Source organism: Boleophthalmus pectinirostris, unplaced genomic scaffold, assembly GCF_026225935.1.
Source record: "Boleophthalmus pectinirostris isolate CB_2022bp ecotype Guang Dong unplaced genomic scaffold, ASM2622593v1 HiC_scaffold_17, whole genome shotgun sequence".
In the NCBI taxonomy this organism is placed as follows: Eukaryota; Metazoa; Chordata; class Actinopteri; order Gobiiformes; family Gobiidae; genus Boleophthalmus; species Boleophthalmus pectinirostris.
Window position 1 is genome coordinate 25,838,956 of NW_026571115.1, and position 27,379 is coordinate 25,866,334.

The 27,379-nt window shown below is 38.6% G+C and overlaps 1 protein-coding gene across 1 annotated transcript in view; it reads right to left on the reverse strand.

Annotated features, from left to right (window-relative positions):
* Window positions 1–26,631, reverse strand: part of LOC110155766 (protein shisa-8) — a 120,153-nt gene extending 93,522 nt beyond the window's left edge. The window contains exon 1 of the mRNA XM_055152956.1: window positions 26,069–26,631. Within this exon, the coding sequence (XP_055008931.1) occupies window positions 26,069–26,631 (563 nt within the window). The remainder of the gene's footprint in view (window positions 1–26,068) is intronic.
* Between the last annotated feature and the right edge of the window lie 748 nt (window positions 26,632–27,379).

A 27,379-nucleotide genomic window follows, 5' to 3' on the forward strand; every position in this document is an offset into this window, starting at 1 on the left:
AAGTTGTATTTTGACCATCACGACTGTCACTTCGGAATGAGAAATCTTACTTCCCCTGTCATTTTCAATTCACTTTGTGTTATGTCACGGTGCCCACGGGGGACTGTTGTATTGTTTTCAAGGGCAGAAAGTCAAAAATCTGTTTCCTCTGGCTTCCCCTGGTTCCACGGTGGTATAAAGCTTGGTATGTGAGCCCTGTTTTGAAGTGTTGGTGCCACGTTGGTGTAATTAGGACATGCCCATATTGACTGTTGTCTCTCTGCCAGTTGTAACTCAGGACATAATGAGAGGAGCAGGCTAAACGTCCAAACTGTTTAATCATATGTAATACATTCTAATTCATCACTGATACGTTTTGAAATTTGAAGTGGATATGACAGGCTACTAATTTTTTATGTTACTCACGTAGTTAATTTGCATAAAAAAGCATTCTTCTTCACTCCTCTTCCTTGTTTTTTTTTTTTTTCTAGTTTTGAAAATGCTGGGGAAGCAGATGTAACATATGTAGAGGTAATTCTATGTTACTAGGGATGTAACAATATCCAAATGTCTATGTACGATATTTATCACGATGTGCATCTCACGGTACGATATTTATTGCGATATTTTGGAGTGGTAAATATATTTCTACATAGGACACTTTTTTGCTTTTAAAATAACTTGAAAAGATTTTGGTGTGAATTATTACTGTCAGAATCCCAAGAATTCAAGTAAAAAACATATTTTTTTCCTGTTGTCTGTGCTGAAATTAATCATGGGACACCTAATTCCCAATGTTTATAAACTGTTCCTACTAAAGAACAATGCATTTAAGCAAAGGAACTTATAAATCAATATATTGTGACAGCTCTCAATATTATTATCAGACTTCTGATGATACGATGACATGATATTTTGTAGGGATGTAACACTAATTGAAATATCGGGATATCTTAGCATCGAAGTTGTCACAATAATATTGTGGACCATCACAATATATTGAATTACAAGTCTCTTTGCTTAAATTAAGAGTTATGGTGCAACAATAGCTAAAAAAAGACAGACAGAACAACATAGACCATGATCCTTCATCCTTCCTTCAGTGTAGACTACAAGAAGAAATAACAGTTCTAAGCACTTTTAAGTCTTAGTTCTTTAGATTAAGTCTTGTCAAGGCATTTTAAGAGGAAAAAGTAGCGTATTAACAGTTTTGTTTGCCTCCACAATATATTGCAATAACTATACCGTGAGATGTATATCGTGAAAGTATCGTACTGAGAGATTGGATATTGTTACATCCCTAATAATGAGCCTCCCCACCATATGATGAGTTTTCCCAAGATATCGCAATAAATATCGTACCGTGAGGTTCATACCGTGAAGATATCGTATCGTGAGACTTGGATATCGTTACACTCCTAATATTTTGTTATTGTTAAATCCCTAACTGTTACCTATAGTAACCATAATGCAAGGACCAACACTTTAATGTACTCAGATTACTTTTTCACTAACAGTAATTTTACAAGTTACAATTCAAAATAAGTAAATAGTACAATTACAATAATTAGATTACAGTTACTTGCCCTAGTAAACTTTAGTTATTTTTTCCCTGCCAAAAATTCATAGATTTGTGTCGTAAAACAGTAAAAAAAATATATAAACAGGAGCACAACATGTCCTCTGCTGGTGTCAGACACAAATCAGATGTGAACCAAAACAATACAAATATTGGTTTAAGGAGGACTGTGCACGTCGCCTCTGCTTGGCTCCATCACAGAAAGTGTCGTTAGTGTCAAGAATTAATGCTTTTTATAAGTTGTTTTATGAGCTGTATGTTTCCTTTTTTTTTTTTAAGTAACTTATAGTAATCAGTTATCAAATTAAACCAAGCTAAAATAAAGTAGTAAGAGTTATAATTAGATTGCTTTTAAAAGGAGGAATCAGTAGTCAGTAATCTGCAAATTAGCATTGGATCTGACAAAAAAAAAAAATGAACAGAACACCTCTATTTTGTTAAACAGCTAGAAAAATAAATTATTTGCATGTAAATTGTATTGCATTTTGGAAGTAGTTTTCAGCATTGATGAACTAGGTAGAGGTATTCTGTTTTAGAACACTACTTTATGTGTTTTTCTTTACATTTTTTCTTCCACAAACAGCAATTTAACTAAAGCTATGATAAAATCTTTCCCACAAGTACTATCCCACAATAAACATTAAAACCTGCCATATGCACTTTGACTGCAACTTCCCATATTGCAAACTGCATTAAACCTGGAGCATACTTGAAGTTGCAGTCCGCTTCACACCAGGTTTGAAAATCTGTGAACAGCTGACGTAGATAAACATTGGAAAGAGTTGTCTGTGGGGCATTAGGGAGCCGGGCACGTCTCCAGAGCTGATCGGAGGCTTCCAAACTTTTTAGGTAATGGTAGTGCTGGCTCCACGAGGGACGAATTAAGTGTGGTATCAGGCAATGAGCTAAATCACAATAGATAATGACATAATAAAACAGAAAAGCACAAAGAGAGACCTCCGCCAAGGCATTTGACCAGTGATCCAAACCCACTTAAAACAAAGTCAAGAAAAAAATGACCACAGAGGGATAGAGAACTGTTCATTCTTGTATGAGTACAACAGTAAAGGGCTCATGAACTCCAGCTGCATTTGTGTTTTAATCAGGAAGACAGAGAAAAAAGGGGCTAAGAGACGTTCAGAGACAAAAATATTGAAATATCGATATATAGATATATTTAATGTGATGATACAGTATCGATATCATGGGCTGCTGTATTGATATATTATCAAGAGTATTTTTTTTTATATTTTACTAAATTATTTTGTTGCAGTGATACAGTTTTGTTGGTTGTTTAATGGAAGGAAACTCGTTTATGCTACACATTTGATATTTTCACTGTTTTGATGATTAAAATGTTTGTGTTTCATATTCACTTTGCACAAGAAGTGGTTTAATGAAGACTTGTAGTACCTTTTTTTTAATTGAACCGCATCGAATCGATTTGAAATATGTTGTACTGAATCAAAAGTGCACTGTACTGAGATATGTATTGTATTGCAGCCTATGTATCAAGGTAATTATCGTATCAGCAACTTTTTAATGATACCCAGGCCTACTACAATACTACTATAATTGCCAATAATAGGCATTATCATACATATAACTACAATTAAAGCAAATAAGAGACATCTCGTGTACGTTTAGCATTTGTTTTCCAGCCACAAGTTATTTGTTTTCTACAGTGCAAAAAAGTACATTTTAACTTTCACTTTTAAAGGCCCATGTAACGCTATTTTCTCATCTATATTATACAGTAATGTTTCCTCATCAAAAACATATCTGGGGTTTTGTTTTGTGTTGTTTCATTCACATGTGTTTAGCAGTTTTTAAACTCCATACATCTTCACTAGAATCATTTGGATAATTTCAGCCCTGGAATTGCCACTCTCTATTGAACGAAAGGTAAAAGGAGCTGTTAACTTGAAAACTACCACCGAACAGAGTATTTTGAGCTTTGGAGATGTAGACAGACTAATAGTAAAGAATTACTCAAACATGCGAGAATGAAACAAAATACAAAAACTCACAAGAATCCGTTTTGTGTAATATAGGACCTTTAATTGTTTGATTTTAAAAATATATCAATCAGTATTAAAATTTTTCATAAATTCAGAACAAAAATTGAGATAATATCAGTCTTTTTGCTGTACAGCCCACCTCTAGTTTTGATAGTTTTGATAGAGAACCACACTGTGAGGAAACAACAGACACTGCACTGAAACAATTACCTTCCTTGTAACCACATAGCTGCTTCAAACTACCTCCCCCTTTCTCTCCTTTTGTTGCTCTTGACAGTGGTTCTTGTTAAATATGGTCCTCGTGTGTGGAGAGGGGGCTGATGGGAGCTTAAAAGGAAAAAAAAGAGCGTGTTTTATCGACTGTAAAGGCCCTGAAGCCCTGAGGTCTCATCAATCATATTACGCCCTCACCACAACCAAGCAAAGCTCCAATTAGCTGTAGCCAAACATGCTTATATCAGGCAAAACACACCACATGTCCATCTATCTCTTCTATCTATTGTATAATTTACACTGTTCTTATTCATAATGAATAAGAATATATTTTTTAAAAACAAATTCAAGTCCAGAGAGTATAGTATAATGTTTAAAGGTCCTATATTACGCCAAGTTGACTCTTGAGAGATTTAAGCCATGTTATAATGCTGTTACCTCGTCAAAAACATACCCTGAGTTGTGTTTTGTTTCATTTATATATGTTTGAGTTATCTTTTATTATTTGTTTGCCTACATCTCTAAAGTTCAGAATGTTGTGTTCCATCTTGTGATGTCATGCAGTGTTAGCTTTCAAATGAACAGGTTTACCTTTTACCATTTGTTCATTAGATCTTGGCAATTCCAGAACTGAAATTATCTAAATGATTCTAGTGAATGTGTAGACATGTCAAACTCAGGCCCAGGGGCCAAATTTGGCCCACGATATAATTATATTTGACCCGTGAGATCATATCAAATATGCATTAGAGCTGGCCCGCCGGCTACAGATAGGCTATAGAGACATTATTTATTTAAAATGTTGTTATTATTTCTATATTATGCTTGTTCTGGATTCAATGTTTAAGCAAAACTATTATTAAACGTTTATTTTAACAAGAAAAGGTTCAACATTGCATATCTCAAAAGAAGAGAAAACATGCAGATGTTGTTGAATTTTTTTTATAAGTATTTGTCTGGCCCATGACTTAGTCCCAGTTTTTAATTTTGGGCCTCTGTGAATTTGAGTTTGACACGCCTGGTGTATGGAGTTTAAAAACACAGTGGCACACTTTCTGTATTCTCACATGACATCACACGGTGGAACAGACTGTTTTCTGTATGAGAGAAGCCTAAATATGCAGAGATTGTGTGTGAATGAAATGAAACACAACTACAGATATGTTAATGATAACACAGATCAAAAAATAGTATAATATGTTCCCTTTAAAATATAGTATAAATCTGGGCTGCCAGGTACTCCATACTGACATTAAAGTGTAGTACATGGCCTACAGGTACCATTCAAAGCTGGTTTACTTCAAGTATTCTTCCCTCTTCACACATCAATATCATAGGCTCTTGGGGGAATGTCAAGTGTACCAACATGAAAATAATGGATTGAACCTGTGACCCCAAGGTCAATGGGCAACTCTCACAGCCTCAATAGACCAACGCCGCCCACTCAGAGAATACACTGTAAAGAATCACAGTTCTGTTGGTATTATATGGACCAGATGCACAGGCTCTATACCACACCTGGGCATTGTACAGCTCCCTCTAACCGGCCCATTTAAGCTCATTTGGAATTACAAAATAAACATATTTTATAATTTTACCTCATTCATGGACTAAAGCAACATTGCTTTTATTTTAGAGGTGTTTTTTTTTTTTTTGTAAGGCAACCTCACTTTTTCATTGCTTAGTCATAATATAAAGTCTTACCAGCTCATCAAAACAACGCTATTTACTGCTTTTTATAACGAAATACAGTTAATATTATGCAGAGTTGAGTTAAACATTTTGACCCGGCCCTCCACAATAGTTTCTATTTCTCATGTGGCCCCATGGGAAAAAAGAATTACTCACCCCTTTTAGTACTTTTTATCCATGTAGTTGAGCAATACTTGTTTTGCCTCAGTACAGATAAATTGTAAAACTTGCAGCTGTGGTAGAAATTAAACTGCGAAAAACTCTGCTCTGGCCTCTTAAAGTTAAGTGAAAAGTAATAATAAACTCATTGTAGTGAATAATTGGGATGCTGGGAGTGGGGATTAACTCTGGACCGCTTCAAAACATTTAAAATGAACTAGTTTTCTTCTCTTTTTTTTTTCTTTACATTTTGAAGACGATAAAAATAAAATGTTTTCTCTTTGTTATTATATTATATTGATCAATAAAGATTGTCTAAGTTTAAGTCTAAAATCAGATACAAAATCTAGTATCTATCAAAGTATGTTAAATTTCAGAATTGGTTTATTTAGTGGCCTTTTCTACAGATTAGAAACTGTACCAGCTTGATGCCATTATGCGTGACATATTACATAAACAACAATTTTTAAATAAACTGTATATAATTAGGAACCAAACAGCATAATTGACATGATATTTCAGAAATTGTTAATTAATTTTATGTTAATTTGCACTTAATTGAGCTTCTCAGACAGCAATGTATTTTTACACTTCAAATGATAATGGTCACATTTTTATGCAGCTCTTTTCCACCTTCAAGACGCTTTACATCAAGGAACCACTCACCCATTCACACGCATTCATACACCAGAGTACACAGAGTACACGGCGGGAGAGGAGGGTTAGGTGTCTTACCCAAGGACACAACAACAGCATTTATTTGTGGGAACTGGAATCACGTTGCCAATTTGTGAGTTGGATTTCATTCCTCAACTAAAGATGTTTCTGTCGAGAGTGGGATTTGAATCTTCTAATGAGGATCAAAATAAACAATAAACAACTGCATTTTTAAAAATTAATTGCCTCAAGTGGAGGAGTTCAAGTATCTCGGGGTCTTGTTCATGAGTGAGGGGAGGATGGAGCGTGAGATTGACAGGCGGATCGATGCAGCGTCGGCAGTGATGCGGTCGCTGTACCGTACCGTTAGGGTGAAGAAGGAGCTGAGCCGAAAGGCAAAGCTCTCGATTTACCGGTCAATCTATGTTTCTGCCCTCACTATGGTCACGAGCTTTGGGTAATGACCGAAAGGACGAGACTGCGGATACAAGCGGTCAAAATGAGTTTCCTCCGCAGGGTGGCTCGGCGCTCCCTTAGAAAGAGGGTGAGGAGCTCAGTCACACGGGAGCTCGGAATAGACCCGGTGCTCCTCCACATTGAGAGGCTTGGGCATCTGTTCCGGATGCCTCCTGGGCGCCTCCCAACAGTAGGAGGCCTCGGGGAAGACCCAGGACACGCTCGAGGGTCTCTCGGCTGGCCTGGGAACGCCTCAGGGCCCCCCGGAGGAGCTGGAGCAAGTGTCAGGAGTGGAGGAAGTGTGGGCTTAGACTGCTGCCCCCGGGACCCCACCCCAGATAAGCGGAAGAAAATCGATGGACGGATGATCATTTTAAACACCATATTGTTGTATAGTCTGTTCATATGACCAATTACTAGCCCTTGATATGAAATGAAAAAATGACTACTGTCATTTGCATTGGTCTTATAAGACAATCATGTTACTGTATGTGCAAGCACTTTCTTTCCCTGTTTATTACAACTTTTGAGTTTATTGTTTTGTGTTGTTGTTTTTTTCTCTTCATAAGTTTTAACCTTGCTCTCATCTCTCCGTAGAGCTCTGGAGTGAAGATGAATTACCCCTCTTCCAGCCCAAAAGGTGAGAAACACTGTCAGGCCTCCACATGAAAAAGGATCTGCTTTGTGCGACCTGCCAGCACAACTCTGCGTCTGCATTTCTATTGTTTTGTAAAACTTTAAAAGAGCAGATTGTGTCACCAAAAATCAAACTGAGCCTCAAGTTGATAAATGCACAGTGCAAAGATGAAGTAGAGGATCTTTAAAGGGCTCATACTACACTCTTTTCTTTTTTTATAATGTTGTTTCCTCATCGAAAGCACACCTGGAGTTGTGTTTTGTTTCATTCACACATGTTCAACACACAAACCCTGCATATATTTTTCTGCCTCAAGGTGGAACAGAACATTTTTGAGTTTTGGAGATGTAGTCAGACTAATAATAAGCGTTACTCAAACATGTGTGAATGAAATAAAATACAACTCCAGGTCTCTTTTTGTTGAGGTGACAACATTATAACACGGCTTAAAACGCCCAAGAGTCAGGTTGGTTTATTTTTTAAGTGATAGTGCGGGATCCTAGTCCTGTGCTTTCTAAATCTAAGAGGGTGAGTGATGTTGTAGTCATTTTTATGGAAAGGGAGAAAACGGTGATAAAAACATGATAAGAGAGCTTTGTGAAGGCTGCTGGTTGGATGTGGGCTGAGATAAATGGTAGTTGGAGAGAGCCGTTCTCCTGTTTAATGACTGCATGCTGCCGGAGATGCGATGGTGTTTTGAGATAAAGTGAAACATGAACACAGAGACAATGGAAGCGCATGAGAGAGGATGGGGAAAAGATTTGATAGATTTTTTTTGTAAACTGTTCTTGTCATTTTTCAAAATCGGGCATAAGACGCTATCACAGTTTTCTGAATTTTTTTAACGAAACAAAGCAAGACAGTCAGTACTATTTAAAAAGTAAGCTCAACATATTTTTGCATTTTAAAGTGTTTTGTTTCATTCACATATGTTCCAGTAATCCTTTATTATCAGTCTATTGACATCTCCAAAGCTCATAACGGTCTGTTCCACTTAGTGATGTCATGGAGCGGTAGTTTTCAAGTTAACAGCCCCTTTTATCTCTTGTTCAAGGGGGATGGGCAATTCTAGGCTGAAATCATCCAAATGATTCTAATAAAGGTGTATGGAGTTTAAAAACACAGTGGCGTACTTCCTTTGGTGCCACATGACATCACAAGGTGGAACGGAGTGTATTCTGTTTTGGGAGAAGAACTCTAATCTTATTTTTGGTTTTATATTGAAAAAGAAATGAACGATACACACGGATTGCCTTGCTATGGATTTTAACTCTATCATCTGGTATAGTATTGGTTATTGTACAAAGCAGTAAGCCAAATATATACTGTCCTAATAATGCATCTAGAATGGGACCTATAACCTGGTCTAAACACCCGAAAATGCAATTTCCTGAATGTCACTGTATTCTATCAGCGTTACTTTTGTCGGACTAACTGCAAACCACAGAAAAATCTAACCGCTCAGAAAAATACCTCTAATTTTAGCCCACTGAAGACACGTTAAGTTGTTTCGGTGGTAAATACAGCCTCTGAGTTCTTCATATGTTTTGTTTTCTTTCATTCATCTCGTGTGCTCCGTGACAGTGGTGACGTCTCTCTTCTGTGAAAGGTCAATACATGTTTATCAGGCTGTTTCGTTTGACGGCGAAAATGTGCAGTGGGTTATAATTGGCACACACGAAAAAAGCATCTGAAAGCGTCCAGAGGTAGAATTATGATTTGCCGATATTATTTGAGGGAGTGAGTGACATTTATGATTTTGGTCCAAGAAGCCAAGAAACCGCAGACTATAATGAATGGCAAAATGCAGCGAAACCATGAAAACTCAGTCTCTACTATGCAATAAGAGCCAGTGGTAGAATGTAACAAAGTAAAAGTATTTTTTTTTTATCACAGTTTGACACATCTGTAGTTTGAACAAAAATATACAAATAAAAACACTAGGAAAAACAGAATAGATTGTTTCTATTGAACAAATCTAAAATATGCATGACATACTTACTCAAAGTACATTTTTAAACAGGTACTTTCATACTTTTACTTGAGCAGATTTTTCTTGTGGTACTTTTATTTTATTTGAGTAATTTTTTGCTCTAGTATCTCTACTGTTGCTTAAAGGTGCACTGTTTAACTTTTCTGGTGGAGGGTCTATCAAATACTTTTCATTTTGTCTTCATGGACACCAAACCAGGTCAAGTTACAGATCAGATCTGTGGAAAGGCGACCCCCGCTCAGTCAGAATACCTGTTTTTAAAGGACATTTTGAGTTATAAAACCACCTGTAATTGAATAAACGTAAGGTAGAGGTGTTTAAGGTCACACCGTAGAACATTCCAAGCAGGTGACGGACCCTCAGCCTAAAAGTTACATAGTGCACCTTTATGTAAAAAAAAAAAAAAAAAGTATTAGTTTTTCCATCATATGAGCTGAGGAGAGCAAGACATCCAAACGCAACCAAGCTAGTTTAGCCTGCTACCGCGCGCTCCAGCAAACAGCTACATATAAGCATTTGATTTTCTGTCACAGCGACTTGGGGTCCGCGTCAATCTTCAGCGGGGACGAGACCATTACCAGGATCAGTGGAGTGAGGATGGAGCGCCCGGCTGGACACCATGTTCCCAAAGACAGCACAGTTTAAAGGCAGCGCTGCTCTCGTACATGGGTGAAAACGCTTAAGAAGGAGCACAGTTAGTGATACTACGAAGAATCCTGAGACGACCCTGGACTGCGATGGTAAAGATGGGTTAAAATGTCTGTGAATATACGCTGGTTTACATTTTTTAGTTACTAGATTACTTCTCTGTACCTTAGACTTGGAATTTAAAGTTCTGTTTACTGCTTAAATATTGTGTTTGGAATGTCATATGATGAAACTGAACGAACCAAAATTCTCTCATTTTGCGTTGGTAGCATTTTAGGTAAATGCCACACCCCTGGCCACACCCATTAACAGTGTTGGGGAGTAACAGATTACATGTACTGGAGTTAAGTAATCAGAGTACAAATTACTGTACTGTATTCAGTTACATTTACTGTTTCAATGAGTGGTAATTGGATTACAGTTACTTTGTTGAAATAAATGGATTACATGGTGGTATTTTCCTGTTTTCACATTTTGAGGTAAACCAGGACTAAAACCTGGACTAAAACCAGGACTACACCAGGACTAAACCAGGTCTAAACCAGGTCTAAACCATGTCTAAACCAGGATTAAACCAGGACTAAAACAGGATTTAACAGGACTAAACCATGCTGTGCAGATCGTGTCTCCTCCTCTTCTATCAATAATATTTTTAATTTGGTTAAGTAAAGTCTGGGCTTTTTATTGTCTTTTAGCAGACAAAACTTCTTATGTTACGATTTCCTAGTCTTTGCTTCTCTACAGCAAATCAAGTAATCCAAAGTATTCAGATTACGTTACTCACCTTAAGTAACTTAATGAATTATGTTACAAACTACATTTTGGGGTATGTAATCTGTAACCTTCCCAACACTTCCCATTAATTAAGTAAAATAATTCACTTCACTTCAGCAAATTTCTGAGGAAATTTAGTTAGTTTAGTTAGAAAGTTAGGAAGGCAGGAAGGTGGCCAGTGACCCAACCCATGTTCTTCACAGTCAGATTGAGTTGATGACGTCAGGCAGAAGGTTGATGATTATTTTAGTAGTTTATCATTTTATTATTGTTGTTATTATTATGTATTTGTGCAGCACTTTGGAAACTGTTTGGATTGGATTGGATTGAAGGTTCAGGGTCCCAAACATGAACCAGTCTAGCACCAACGACCTCTGCAAATACAAGGACTGGATGGAATATTTAAAGAAGTGTCTCCACACATCTGTAACATTCTGGCAACTAGGAAATGAGGTCCAATGTCCAAAATTCCAGACTGTCCCTTTAAGTCATGTTAGAATTTGTTACCTCTTCCCAGAGTTGTGTTTTGTTTTGATTCACAAATCCTTTATTATTAGTCCATCTTCATCTTCTATCGACATCTTCAAAGTGCAAAATGCTTCACCTTGTCATGCCATGAAGCTGTAGTTTAAGTTAACAGCTACTTTTTACCTTTTGTTCAGTAGATCTTGCCAATTTCAGGACTGAAAATACACAAATGAAAAGGACTCAAACTGTAAACTGAACAGATTCAAACATTCTTTTGTGCCATTAGGTGTTAATCTGCTAAACTCAGATTGTGCAGTTAAAAAATAAAAGTAAAAGGCTTAGGGAATGTGCAATCAAAACTGCACATTTGTCAAGGGAATGTGCAATCAAAACTACACATAGGTCAAGGGAATGTGCAATCAAAACTGCACATAAGCTTAGGGAATGTGTAATCAAAACTGCACATAGGCTTAGGGAGTGTACAATTATTAATAGAATACAAGATTGCGAAGGGTTTGCCTGTAAAAAGTGACTTAAAGGTCCTGTTGGTGCATCACTCGTGGTCATACTTGGTCTTTGGTGGTGTTTGTGTGGTGCTTTTGTTGTTGTGTTGTCCTGTCTTCGTGATAAAGTACGCGATCTTCTGTCCTAAGACAAATTTCCCCCATGAGAGACAATAAAGGATTAGCTTATCTTTATTAAAATTAGTTGTCTAACCTGTCATAGACACTTTAAAGTGGGACTAAAGATCTAAACTCTGCCCACAACCACACTGCAAATAGAGCTGCTAAACTGGGCAGGACCTGTAGGAGTAAAGAAGATGAATGAGAGAAGAGGAGGGCTGGAGTCTGGATATATGAGAGACACTGTGATTGGTCTAACAGGTATCAACCTTTCAAACTCAGCCCCTGCAGAGAGGGCATTTGTTTTAGTGTTCAGTTCCAGGAGGAGCTAATTTACCATCTAATGTCATCACAAGATGGAACCAAGTGTTTTGATCTCTGGAGAAGGATGTAAACAAAACATGCAGGATTACTCAAGCATGTGTCAGAACAACAACACAGCAAGACTCATCGCTCCAGGTCTATTTACCATAATATAGCACAGTATTTAACATATAGTCTCATTACACAACTTCAACCCAGTTATTACGCAAACTTGTGAGCTTTAAAGGGACAGTCTGGAATTTCGGACATAGCACCTCATTTCCTATTGAGCCAGAGTGTTGGAGACGTGTGGAGACACTTTTTTAAATAATTCATCCAGTCCTTGTATTTGCAGAGGTCGCTGGTGGTAGGCTAGGTTAGTTATCCTGCCTCTAAAAACAGTCTTATCCACTCCACAAAACACCCGAAGCAAAACAATTATTACACCAGACTGTCGATGTGAATGTCTGTGTTGAGAGAATAATTTTAGAAGTAAAACCAACCTTGCATTTGAATGATCTATGTCTGAGCAGCAGCAGCAGCAGGGAGTTGTACTTCCTGATAGAAAGCTTGGCAGCAGTGGACTGGTATCTCCTAAAATTCTGCTGCTACTATTATGTTATTACGCTCAAGTCATGGACTTTTAATGGATGTGTCAAGAAATTCCAGAAATTATAACAACTGGAATCAAAAAGGGCACGTTTCCGTAACCATCTCCGGTTCAACTTGCGTTGCCGGGACAAGGGAATTATACCACCCAGCCTGGACCGCAAAAATTCCATCCCAACTCAGAATGTGGAGAAAATTGTAAAAGGAGCACGCCTCGCACTGCTGAAAGTGAGAATAAGATGCACTACAATCTGAAAAAAGAACCCAATAACATAAAATTCCACTGCTGCTGAGAAAATAGTCCCTCAACATGCGACGATTCATGCGATGCAAGGTTAGTTTTATTTCAAACATTATTCTATCGACACAGACATTTACATCGACAGTCTGGCGCAATAATAGATTTGCTTTGGGTGTTTTGTTTAGTGGGTAAGACTGTTTTTAGTGGCAGGATAACTATGGCCATTGACATGCACTAGCCTAGCACCAGTGACCTCTGCAAATACAAGGAATGGATGGAATATGTTAAAAAGTCCAACACTCTGACTCACTAGGAAATGAGGCCCTATGCGCAAAAATCTGGACTGTTCCTTTAAGCCATGTTAGATTGTTGTTACCTCTTCCCGGAGTTGTGTTTGGTACAGCTACTTTTTTACCTTTTGTTCAGTAGATCTTGGCAATTCCAGAGCTGAAATTATCCAAATGATTCTAGTGGTGTCTAGAGTTTAAAACAATTCTTGTATTACCTGATGACATCACAAGGTGGAACAATGTTTTCTATATGAGAGAAGAACTGTTTAAATATGCAGGGTTTGTGTGTTAAACATGTGTGAGTGAAACAAAACACAACTCCAGGTGTGTTTTTGGTGAGGACACAACCTTATAACATAGATCAGAAAATAGTGTAATATTCTTTACTAAGATATTTTTTAGTCCAACACACTTTCTATCTCAATCCTGTGCTTAAATCATCCAATGCCCAAACTCATTTAAAAAATTTTCTGAGTCAAAACATCCTAAAATCTCGTCATGCTTCCCCCTCATCGCCCCACTTCACTCGTTTCTCTACATTTCACTTTCCATTACTGCCGCACACTAAAAAATCCCACTTTAACTTACTTAAATGAAATGTTTCAAGTGGTAAAACCCAATTAAATGATCTTGTTTCACATTAACATGGCACGCAGATCTAATGGCTGCTTTTACTCAAATTTATTCTGTAATTTAATGAAAGCGTTCTCTCATATCTAATGTAGTGTATAGTGTTCACTGAAAAAAAAATGGTTGGCTGAAGATGAATGCAGTTTTCCATTACTTAAAGAGCCCATATTACACTATTACTATTTGATCTATGCTATAATGTTGTTTCTTCATCACAAACATGCCTGGAGTTGTGTTTTGTTTCATGCACATATGTTTAACACACACACGCTGCATATTTAGTCTGTGTTCTTCTCCCAAATGCAAACACTGTTCCACCTTGTGATGTCATATGGTAATACATATGATGGTAATACTGTGTTTTTAAACTCCATACAGCTTCACTAGAATCATTTAGATGATTTCAGCCCTGGAATAGCCAATCTCTACTAAGCCAAAGGTAAAAGGTGCTAACTTGAAAACTACAGCATCATGACATCACAAGGTAGAACAGAGCATTTTGAGCTTTGAAGATGACAGAATAATAATAATGGATTACTCAAGCATGCAACTCCAGGTATGTTTTTGATGAGGTAACAACTAGGGATTGGCAAGATTAGTCAACTAATTGATAATTGATCATCAAGAATTTCGTCAGTCACATTCATTTTTAATCAACAAACTGAATGTAGGTTGCTGTGCGTAGCGTAAGGAGACGAGGCTGCGTCTGACAGCGCAACACTGGAGTTGCGACCTCACAGTCCCATGTTTTGGCTCTGGCTCCTCCTTGGAGATCACTGTACCACTCAAGGAGTGCGTTTACATGTGCATCAGTGTCCTGGATATGATCAGGTTTTTTGAGTATCCTGGTTTCAACATGGTGCATATACACGCAGTATCCCAACATAAAGTTGGGTGTGCATGTTTCCAAAAGACAAACACTTTTCAGTCTTTTCATCACAACAGTAGCCAAAATAAATGAAGTGACCAACATAAAGTGAGTGAAATGACTGTTAAATAAAGAGCTGTACTAAACCTGTACATGTATGAAACACGAAGCATCTCCAACACAAATATACACACAGAACACACTCACCATCATCTTCATCCACATCCCTCTGTCACAGAAAGAACACCATATTCTACTGAGTCGTGTCCTTTAGTCCACCAGAAGCTGAACCGCATCAATACAAAATTTAATCAAATGCCCATCCCTACTAACAACATTATAATTAATTGTACGTTTATTTTATTAAGGAAAAGCCCCTTGAGGTGAGTCACCTCGTTTTCGAGGGGGATCCTTATCATCCAAAGAATACAACAAGTCACAAAAATACAAACAACCAAAACAAAACAATACAAAAACAAAACAACATATCTAATAAACAGAAACACAGAACGATAAGACAAAATGCATAGACACAGCCATTAAACATAAACATAGAGAAACATTAATATAACAACCAAACAGATCCCTCAACCAAACATGGTATAAGGCTCACAAGAGTCGATTTTGCGTAATATAGGACCTTTAAAGTTCCCATATTGCACTATTTTTTACCCTTTTTGCGTAATATAGGACCTTTAAAACACAAGTATATGCGGGTAATCTCAGATGCCCTGGAGTCTGAACCCTGCACCAACAGCTGAATGGAAGAACTTGGAGACTGCAGTGATCTGTCTTTGTTCACTTTCCTGCACTGAAGCGTGCTGTGGAGTTCTAATAGTTCGACTGCCACAGGACTTTAACCACACACAAACGCATAAAACGCACATAAATAACACAGACAACCAAAACCCCCAAACTATTGAGGAGCTGTGGACTGAAGCCAGGCTGGTTGATCTGTGCGTCATCAGAAAAGTGTTCTGTTTTGCAGAGATGAGAGAAGAAACGCAATCAGGCGGAGGCGCTAATGAAGAATGGAAAATTACCTCGGCTAGTATCTACGTCTAAGTGCGCAAGGACTGAAGAAAGACTCAAATAATTGCCGTGTTTTGGAATTCCGGGATCAAAGAAAGGAAGCGGATGTTTTTATTTCAGATTGGTTGCTCGGGGTGTAGTGAATGCCGTGTTGCTAAAAATGATCTTGCTGGTTGGCTTAGATTGTGAAACTCTAACTCGCTTAAAGGCGTTCTACCTGATTAGTCTTTTACTTCAGAATTACTTCAGTTTTAACAGTTTGCAGTAGTCCAAAGTTATTCCTCATTTACCTTATGCATTGTGAACATCCTGATTATTCAGTGTTGAGTTTATGACCTATTCACAACTTTCAGAGTTGAAAGTTTCAGAGCACAGTGCATGCTAACATACACTTCCTGATTATTGGACAATAAAACACTTTACAATTAGATGCAGACACACAGCTGATTTAAAGGGCCCATATTATGCTGTTTTCTGATCTATGTTATCAGGCTGTTTCCTTGTCAAAAACATACCTGAAGTTGTGTTTTGTTTAATTCACATATGTTTAACAATCAACCCTGCATATTTAGGCTGAGTTCTTCTCTCAAACGGAAGACATGCTGTTCCACCTTGTGATGTCATGTGGTAATATAGGTAATACAGTGCTCCACAGTGTTTTTAAACTCCACATGCCTTCACTATAATCATTTGGATAATTTCAGCACTGGAATTGCCATTCTTTACTGAAAAAAGGTAAAGGGTAGATGCACAGCGTCGGTGTGGTTGTGAGTAGAATGTAGAAAATCCAGATATGTTTCAACTATGACAGTGTTGTAGTGTAAAATGAGTAGTTGTTGATCCACAGTGTTGATGTCAAACACTTACAAAGTCTGTGCTTTGAATGTCACACTACATCAGCGTTGGGCTTTTGTAACGTTTCCAGTGGGAGAGGTACAGCCGGCAGCCATTTCACATACGAGCTGGACTGCACTGGGAGAGGGGCACGTGTAAGGAGACCTAATGTATACATTTTGAAATGTCTTGGTAGTATGATTGTATGATGTGCTTAATTTTAATACAAGTTACACTGAAATGGAACTTTGTGGTAGTTTTCATTATTTTACTATTTACTATTATGAAGTGGGTTGATCGCAGCATTGACACTATTTAGTGAAGAAAGACCTACTATTGAATAGTGTAACATGAAGAACACTTTACACTATTTCTACTTCATAAGGTGTTAAAGCATATCAATATACTGTTATTCATTTTTCACTGTACACTAGTGTAAAAAATCTAATCTTAATCAGTGTCAAATTAAACTCTGAGTATGGTTACATTACTTTACCAGTGTACATTTTGGAAAGTTTAGTTTTACCTCATTCTAGTGTAGACCCAATATGACATGGTAAACGTGTTAAAATTAACAATACATGAGTTGGATTAAGACTCTTGAATTTGCTGTGTGTTAACTTGAAAACTACCACTTCATGACATCACAGGTTGGAACAGAGCATTTTGAGCATTGAAGATGTAGACAGACTAATAACAAAGGGTCACTCAAACATGTGTGAATGAAACAAAGCACAACTCCACATTTGTTTTTGATGAGGAGTCACAATTGTGTAATATAGGACCTGCTTTATGTATATGTACTTGGGCAAGGCAAATACGAAAAATTGGGGACCAGGCCATGAAGAGCCCATTTCCTCGATTCATCTCTTGTTTTAACATATTTTTTTCTATTTCAAATCATTACAAAATCCTCTATCGCACATTTTAGTCACACCACTCAAACCCTATCGTACCCTCATTTCCCATAGGCACCAATTTCCACAAAAGGATTCTTCAATGTCGACTACACATCTATCTGCTATTAACCCAATTCGTCATTCCCTTTCAGCCGCTCCTGTCCTGCTCAAATTGCACGCGTTTATGGGCGGGCTCTAAACACCTGTCAGATCTGGTGATGAAAAGCGAAACCATGGCCTGGCGAATAAAGCAAATGGAATATCTGTGGACAATACAGTAAAGGAATAGAGAGGAGAATGAAAGGGGCTGTTCAGGTCCCCAGTGGCTCATTCAATCTGCTGTGCCCTTGAACACATAGCTGCTTAGCGGAATAACTTATGATAAGTGCTACAATAGTGCAATAGGGAATGAGAGGGCGCGGGTGTGAGGAAGGGTTCACTATTGTTGTTTATTTTTATTTGTGGTGAGGAGGTTAGGCTGTTTTTAGCGAGTAAGAAGAGAATAAGGGCGACAAAGAAAGTCACCGTCTGAGGTTTTTGTTTTCAAAGCTGTGATAGGAATTATTTGGGGTGAAATGGCAGCGCTATTTCTGCAGATTTTTATGGTTAAAAAAGAGGCACCTGGTTGTTGCGGTCAGTTCACAGTGGTACAAATTACATTAAATTCTGAACTCATCCTGGCATCTGATTATTTCACAACTTTCAGACACCAATTCAGAGTTTTGCTATTACGATAAAGCAAACAACAAAAACTAGCATGTTAACACCACACTTTCTGATTCCCTGACAATGATAGGGTTTAGAATTCGATGCCGACAAGCGCTACTAAAGTATCTCTTCGCAAAAGCAAACCCACCCCCAAAACAAAACCGGTACAGCCAATGGAAATTTCTCTTAAAATCATTAGGACAATCCAGGAAGCTCCTCTGTGTTTCACATTGGTGCAGCTCAATTATGGCAAAATTCATAATAGATAAAAGATATAGATAGACAGAGAGAGATGGATATTAGGGATGTAACGATATCCAAATCTCACGGTACGATATTTATTGCGATATTTTGAAGAGGCTGATATAACTGTAGATGGGACACTTTTATGCTTTTAAAATACCTTGACAAGATTTTGGTGTGAATTATTTCTGTCATAATACCTAGAATTCAAGTACAAAACATATCTCTGCACTGAAATGAATCATGGGATATGTAGTTTCTGATGTTCATAAGCTGTTGCAACTATAAAACCATGCATTTAAGCAAAGGAACTTGTGATTCGATATATTGTGACAGCCCACGGTATTATTGTGAGACTTTTCGCGATATGATATCACAATATTTTGGTTATGGATATAGATATAAAGATATAGATATAGATAGATATAGAGATATAGATATAAATATAGATAAAAAAAACTCTTCCTCACGATCTGCTCCAGTATGTTTTTAAACTCGTTACCTTCACCAATCTCTAGATACTAACTTGAAAACTACAACTACATGACATTTTGATCTTTGGAGATGTAGTCAGACTATTAAAAAAGAATTACTCAAATATGTGTGAACGTAACAAAACACAACTTCTCGCATGTTTTTGATGAGGTAACAGCATTATAACAAGCTCGCTAGAATCCATTTGATGTAATATAGGACCTTTAAATTTCATATTGTCACATCTGAACCCTGAACTGAAAGCTTTACGTCTGAGCACTTGATACTTGCCATTTGGAAAGAACGCATATTTGTGATTAGGTTTTCAGCAGGCGCAGATGAATCCGGTGTACAATGTAATTTATGCTTTGGCACCTGACACCTTGTTTGTTTACGCTGCCGGCTACATATTCTTTTATTGCCTCTGAATTAATACACTTTGTACTGTGCTCTGAGTGACTGCGTGTATTACTTTTAATAATAATAATACATATGCAGAATAGCTTATCTAATGTTGTTTATATGGGATTCAAGGCATAATCAGAGAAAGCAGCATTGTATTCTGTTGTTTCTAATACTTAAAGGTACAAAATTGACTGTTGTGAGCTTTAAGTCATCTTGCATTGTTAGCTCATCAGAAACAGTTTATCCTGTTTCTGATGAGCTTGACTACGCCCCTCCGGACCACGTGAATCCTTGCAAAACTACGGTTGTCACATGGAATCTCCTCACTTTTTCTCTATGCACGTAATCTTCCCCCGCTCCTCACTTTCTCACTTTCGCCAGTACCGCCTGCGGGAAACACAGAGAAACAAACCTGGAGTTGTGCTTTGTTTGTTTCATTCACACATGTTTGAGTAATCAGTTATTATTAGTAGTAGCTCAGTTGGTAGAGCATTCGCCCACTGATCTGAAGGTTGGCGGTTCTAATCCAGCTCTCAACATAAACATCACAGGTTGAGTGGTCAGATCCACTGACCCACAGGTTGGCTGGTGTGATTCCAGCTTCCACAGATGAATGCTGCCTTTGTGTCCTTGGGCAAGACACTTAACCCACTTTGCCCACAGTGTCTGCGTACACTGGTGTGTGAATGGGTGAATGGTTCCTTGTTGTAAAGTGCTTTGAGTGCCTTGAAGGTGGAAAAGCTCTATAGAAAAATGTGACCATTTACCATTAGTCTGTCTACAGCTCCAAAGCTCAGAATGCTAGATTTCACCTTGTGATGTCATGAAGTGGTAGTTTACAAGTTAGCAGCTGCCTTTTACTTTTTGTTTAGAAGAGATTGAAAATTCCAGGGTTGAAATGAACTATCCAAATTATTCTAGTGAAGGTGTATAGACTTTAACCCCTTAAAGCCTGAATTTATATAGATGTATATAAAAATGTTTTGTATGTGTTTTTGCCTTGCAGTAGATGATAAATTAAGATGAGATTATTAATTGAACTATAACAAAAAATATATATATATAAATAATAGAAATTTGGGTATGTTGTAAATTTGCGACAACTAGAAACAAGTGCTTGCCAAAGGTTCCTAGGGAGGTCCTGCATCTGCACTAACCGGGACTGGGAGAACGCAGCCGCTATCTGGACATATAGCTTGATCCAAAGGGTTTGTCGCATATTTGTGACAGTCGGTGTTATGGGGTTAAAAACATAGTGAAAAACGTCTGTATTGCCACATGACAAGGAGGAACAGAGTTTTTTTGTTGTTGTTGTTTTAGAGAAAAACTCACCTGAAATATGCAGGGTTTGTGTTTTAAACATGTGAGAATGAAACAAAACACAACTCCAGGTATGTTTGTGAGGGAAACAGCTGGAAAGTTCCACTGGCTGTAAAGTCCCCAAGCTGGAAAGTCCCCCTGAACTGTACCCTTTATGAAACTAAGTTAGTTAATCTATATCTATATTTAAAAAAATGTTTTGTCATTATATATATTGTACACATGCAATTTACAATTTCTCTCAACACATTTGTTAATACATACAAAAAAAACATGTAAAAATTATGTGGTCTCAACAGTGAAGCAACTATTTCAGGATTTTATCTTACATATTTCGATGAAATACACAGTTAAGGCCTTTCTAAAAGTGATTCTGAATGTTTTTTGAATACATTCTGTAGCTTTCTATGTATCTAGGCTTAGGGAATGTGCAATAATTATAACTAAAACTGCACATAGGCTTAGGGAATGTGCAATAATTAATAGAACAGAAGAATGCAAGGGCCTGTTAAGGATAATTTAAGGGTCCTGTTGGTGCATCACTCGTGGTCATACTGGTCTCATATTTACTTTGTTTTATGGTGTTTGTTTATGTGCTGCTTTGTGTTGTGTTGTCCTGTTTTTTGATAAAACATGTTACCCCTGTCCCAAGACAAATTTCTCCCATGGGAGACAATAAAGGATTATCTTATCTTATCTTATCTTATCTTATCTTATCTTATCTTATCTTGGTGTGTGTAAAGTCGACTAAAGGCCTGCGAGAATGTCCCCCCTTTCCCGGGCACAGCAGTTACCCATATGCCGCCCAAGAGAAGGGGGCGCCCGGAGGGAGGAGAGGAACGTTCAAGCCGAGAGAATGGGACGTTCGAGCTAGGACTTTCAAGCCAGGGGGACGCTCGAGCCGATATTTGTTTGTGATGAGGAAAAAACATTATAACAATAATATAACACATAGATCAGAAAATAGTGTAATATGGTTTCAGTTCATTATTCACAGCTACATGAGTTTGCACATGCTTTCCACAACTTTCAGAGATGAAGTTTTTCTGTCACTGTAAAGCTAACTAACATGCTGACCACGCACTTCCTGATTTTCAAACGATAAAATGCTTTACAGTTGGATGTAGGCGGTACAAAGCGGACTTCAAAAGCTCCTTATACAATATATGTGTGCTGGGGCAAGAAAAATGTTCAAATACAAAGGGGAAAAAAATCGGCTACAGGCCCTTTAAGATTTAATACAAGTCATCCTTTCTTCCTTTGCACTCCTCTTCCCTCTTAGTACGAGTTCAAGACACGTTAATTAAGGCCTCTAATTCCCCTCACTGAATCATGTATCAAAGACTAAAATCCATTTTTCATTGCGGTAGATGCAGCGGACGAGAAGACAGACGGAGGGAGGGAAGAAAACAAAAAGTGGAGCGGACTCATGGGAGCGGAGGAGCAGAGCGGCGTAATGAGAGGTTTGTGTGTGTGTGCGTGTGCGCGTGTGTGTCTTTGGAGAGTGTACGACCCCCACGGTTACACAACATTACCACCTAAATGCCCAAGCGGATTCGTTTATTTGTGGAGCGCAAACACTGCTCAGATGCAGGCAGGAGAGGAAGAGCAGTTTTGTGTGTAAATAGATGGATTCTATTGTTCATATCCCAAGCTTCAGATGTGTGCTGCGTAGTGTTGTCACAGTACGGCAATTTCAGACTCGATTTTTTTACTCTAGGGGGTGATACAGTATAATTATCATGGGCTGCTGTATCGATATATCGCCAAGATTTTTTTTTGTGACCACACGACCATTTTGTTGCTTATTTAGAGGAATGAAACTTGCTTTTACAATAATACTTGTCATATTCACTGTTTAAATTATTAAAATAGAGTATCGTGTGTAATATATCGCTTATCACATGTATCGCCACATTGTGATAATATAAAATCATGAGTTATGTATTGTGTAGCGTATCACATTGTGAGGGACCATGTGATTCCCAGCCCTATTAGATTTACTACTCAAAACCAATTACGACACCACAATGAAAAAAAATATATAAAAAATCTTTCTTTAGATAATAGAATGTGATTTTCAGAATAAAATGGTTGTACTTTCTTTTATATTACCATGTAGTGTTATCTGTGTAATCCCTCAGTGGTCCAGGTCTGTTCCATTGTGTCCATAGGCGTATACTAGTCTAAGTCTATATACTTGTTCTGATACAGCTCAAGGTCATTCTAAAGCTTCAGGAAAGGTTCATTTTTGTCCTGTGATTGTGCCGTTTTAGAATCGATTCTTGCTCAAATGAGTATCTGATTTTTGGTGCTTCTGACAACCCTAGCGCCGCAGATAAAAATGTATGTAAGATAATGATTCTTCAAGATAAACATGTATACTGTTTCAATTTTATGTCTATGTGAAACAACAGGTGCTATTATTAGATAATAAAGCTTATAACAGTGGAAAAGTGGCATACTAGCGCTAGGTGAGTGAGAATATTTACAGTTGGACTATTGAATTGTGAGTGAGTTTAAAAAGTTAGTAAGTGTTATTTACTCCCACAAACGCTATAGCAGTTTGTGTACGTTGGCAATTTTGTTTTTCATCGCCTTCATTATGTAAACTTTTTTTTCTTAAAGCTATACCTGATTTTTGATTTTCCAAACATGACATAGTTGAATTTGAACTTGACATCCTCGTGCCTGTTTTGGCCCTGATCTGAGCCCAGTTTAGTCCTGGTCTAGCCCATAGATCTATTAAAATAAGTGAGTGCCGCCCTGATTGGTCAGAGTGTTCACGTGGTACATGGGACCACGCTCCTTGCGCACGTTTGCCTGTGCCCATGTGGTTGACGAGCCCTAGGTGAGAAGGTGAGAGAAATGCGCCATTGTTCTTGACCCAATCACTTTAATGGGCGGGCTGGGTCTTGGTCTAGCTCTGGTTCAGTTCTGGGTTTAATCTGTTTAATCCCAGTTTTTAAGAGGTATTTCTGACCTTCCCAAAGCCCCTATACATAATTATTCTTGAAATATATTACTTTATATGCGTCTCTAAAATACATGCACACTTTCTTTTGAGTCTTGACCAATGAAATGGTACTTAAAAATTTAACAGTCAGCAATGCACAAATTAGTACTTTTTCACTCTTGTTTTGTAGACTTTTTGTTGTACATACATGTGTTGACTTATCGTGTCCTTCCCTGTTTCGTCTCTCACCTCTGCACTGAGCTCATGTGTCCCTGTCACTTGTCTTCTGTCTCTCGTGAGCTTTCACCTCAGCTCTGACGCAAGAGCCCCTCCTCTTCCTCTTCTTCCTCCCACTCCTCCTCCTCTTCTGCTCTGCCCCGGTGTCTTATTTATACCTGTCTGGGGGAGTGTTTTTGTCCTGGAAGGTCAAAGTGAGTGCATAAACATAACCCGTTCAGTGGCTATGGGACACCTCATCAACATCAGCCATGACTTCAGAGGCAGCAAACGTCAGAACAGACTCATTTGCTTCTGTTAAGCCTGTTACATTACAACAAAAATATACAATGCTTGAAGAATGCAATATTAAAAGACTCTATCTGCTTTTAACCATGAGTGAGGAACATGTTTGAGTCTGAACTCTAGCCCCGCCCACTTAGTCCTTTTTACTAGAGATGCACCAATCCAGTTTTTCAGTTTCTATACTAATTTCATTACAATGTCAGCTGATAGCAGTGCAGAGACTGAAAACAGCATTTATTTCCTTAAAAATAAAATAAGACAAGCTGATTCAAACGTGTTATGTAGCTGTTATCTCAAGTAACACCAGAACAAATGGGTATAAACACAAATTCAAACATTGAGACTTTCTGGACCAAATATGACCACTAAATAGTCTTACTGCAATCATTTATATTTCAGACGATATTTGGAATAGCCGATATCCAATGCAAATTTTTCAGTATTGGTGCCAATATCCAGTACGAGTATCATATCGGTACACTCCTACTTTTTACCACGTTGATATTGCACCATGACACAGAAAGAACTGTCTGGGATCGTCTTGTGTAGCTGTTTCCACGTGTTCCCCCATTAATCTCAACTTTCTTTGTGTTTTGTTCACTCTTGAAAATGCACCAGGATAGATTGAGCTGTCTGGTTTAGTGTCTGGCAGTGGTTTCCCATGATTCTCACCAAACATTGTTCCTGATTGGATAAAAACCAGTTGCCCTGTCAGTAGTTTCTCTGTAGTTATTACCCAGCAAAATGCTTTGTAAAATGCCTAGGTCTTGTCTTTCAATCGCTTTGTTTGTCTCATTTAACTACATTTACAATACTCTGATAATATAAAATGTATTTATCACAACCAGAAGAAATGACAATCAGGTACAGACCTTTTGAATACACTTTCAATGTTTAAAGGTGAACTGTGTAACTTTTCAGATGCACATTATTGTCTCATTGAAGATGTGGATATTGAAGAAACACAAGATGGATATGTTTTATGCCTTATTGTATAACGTTCCAGTCAAAGCAGTAACATACCCATGGAGACTAGCAGATGGCTGACTCCCCTCTAGTACAGTTACATAGTGCAGTTTCACATAAATGCTCTTTGGAGTTTTGCACTGTTATTGAGTGAAAAGTCTCCTTTGGCTTTCACAGTTTAAATTGTTTCCCCCCTAACTGCTCTTTAGACTTTATTGATCTGTGAGGAAATGACTTACTTAATTACATTAGCACCAAAATAACTCTTGGACACAAACAAGATTATAGTTAAACTACTCAAAGACTAAGGGGGATTGGGTATTGTACTTCTGCAGGATTTTTAAGCTCAGGTCAAACTGCATATAAGCCAATGGGCCAGTCCGTCACAGGCAGTTTGATACAAGCAACCTAGATGAAGGGGAATATTAAGAGGAGCTTGAATGAATCCACCGCGGATACTCTCCTCCTGCAGGAGTCACGTGCTGTTGCTCAACGTCAGAGCAGTGCGACTTCACGACCATTAGCACCTCTGTGTGAGTCATGAAGGATCATGGCCCTGGGCTGACCCCTCACATACAGTGTGCACCGACACAGAGGCAGGGCTCCACACAACAGGTGTGACTAACTCAATACAGCCAATATAGAAGTGAATGGAAAATACAGTTTTGGCGGCAGACATGTTATATAGAAATTCATTAAATTCAAATTTATCACTCTTCATAGCCATGCCATTGTTATTGCACACAGATGTTTTATGATTCAGTACGTTGAATTGTAACTGTATACTCTTGCCTTGCTTGAGTGTGAATCACACACCAATAATCTCTTTTGTTCCAAACTTAAGACACTGTCTGTGATGTGTGTCTTACCTGGAGTTGGTCATGTCCGTCTGGCCTCCCTGGCTCTTCTCCAGGCCCAGCTTGGTGAATATTCCCACCAGGACCATGATGGCCACCACTCCGCAGATGATGTAGACGATCATGTGTGTGCGGTCACGGTAGGGCTCCTCCTGCACCTCTGTGACCGGGGGCGCGGGGCGGCCCGTGTTAGCCCACACTGGGGTGTCATAGTTGGAGCAGGACGTCTGGTCCAGGCTGTGCACTTTGAACTGGCAGCAGAAGCGGTAGAAGCAGGAGCCACAACAGAAGCTGTAGATGCCTGCGTTACAGTTGAACGGAGGGTCCCACTGGCCCATCACGTCGTAATAGCCCCAGCAGCGGTTGGTGCTGGTGGGGGCCGTCTGCTCCTCAGTGTCCGCTGTGGGGGTGGGCAGGGCTGCGTCTGTGAGCCGCTGAGAGCTCTCAGTTTGATTATTGGGCATGGCCTGTGCCAGTGCCCCTCTGGACCTCTGACTCCAGCCCCCTAGAGAGGTCATCCCGAGCACTGCGGCCAGGGTGAGGCTAACCAGCACCGAGCTCAGGTTAGGGGCCATAATAGACTTCATTGGCTGCAGTTTTTCAGCTGTTTGTGTACGTGTGTGGAAATGCCAAAAATAAAAACTTCCCACGAGTGTGTCTGACTAAGAAGTCAATGAGTACACAACCAGAATAATTTCAGTCATAAGCAAAGGGAGTACACGGCTTTTCAGTGAGGCCTCTGTTGTTCCATTAGAAAACAAAGGCGCTCTTTTCCGTTGGAGGTGTTCAAGCTGTCATCAGGAAACAGACCAATGAGTCAAAGAAATCAATCTGGCTCTCAGCATGTTCTTAACAGGGAGGAATGTGTCCCCAGGGAGCCACTCACATGCACACAGTGTGGGGGCGTGTGTACATGAGAGCCAACATAAACAAACACTGCACTATTGAGAAAGTGTCACCTTTTATAAAGCCATATGTCATCCACAGACAGCAGAGGCAGTGCACACAGCTCCAAAAGCACAAATCCACTTACGCTCGCAGGTTACATGTGAACTTTGTCTGTGACGTCCGGCTAGTAGGTCAATAATCCGTAAACGTAGCCACTGATTCCTGCCAGCAAAAGAAAAATAAAGTTTCAGAACAGACTCTTGAATAAGTAGAAGATGAGTTAATATTAAAAAAAAGTATGTCCAGTCTCGAGTTATTCCGCCTCTGAGTTTAACCGACCATGCTCCAACTCTCACTCTCTCTCAGCTCTTTCAGTTTAGAGGTGCACATCCTTCCCTTCCTCCTCAGTGCACTAGAGCATTTGTCTGTATCACA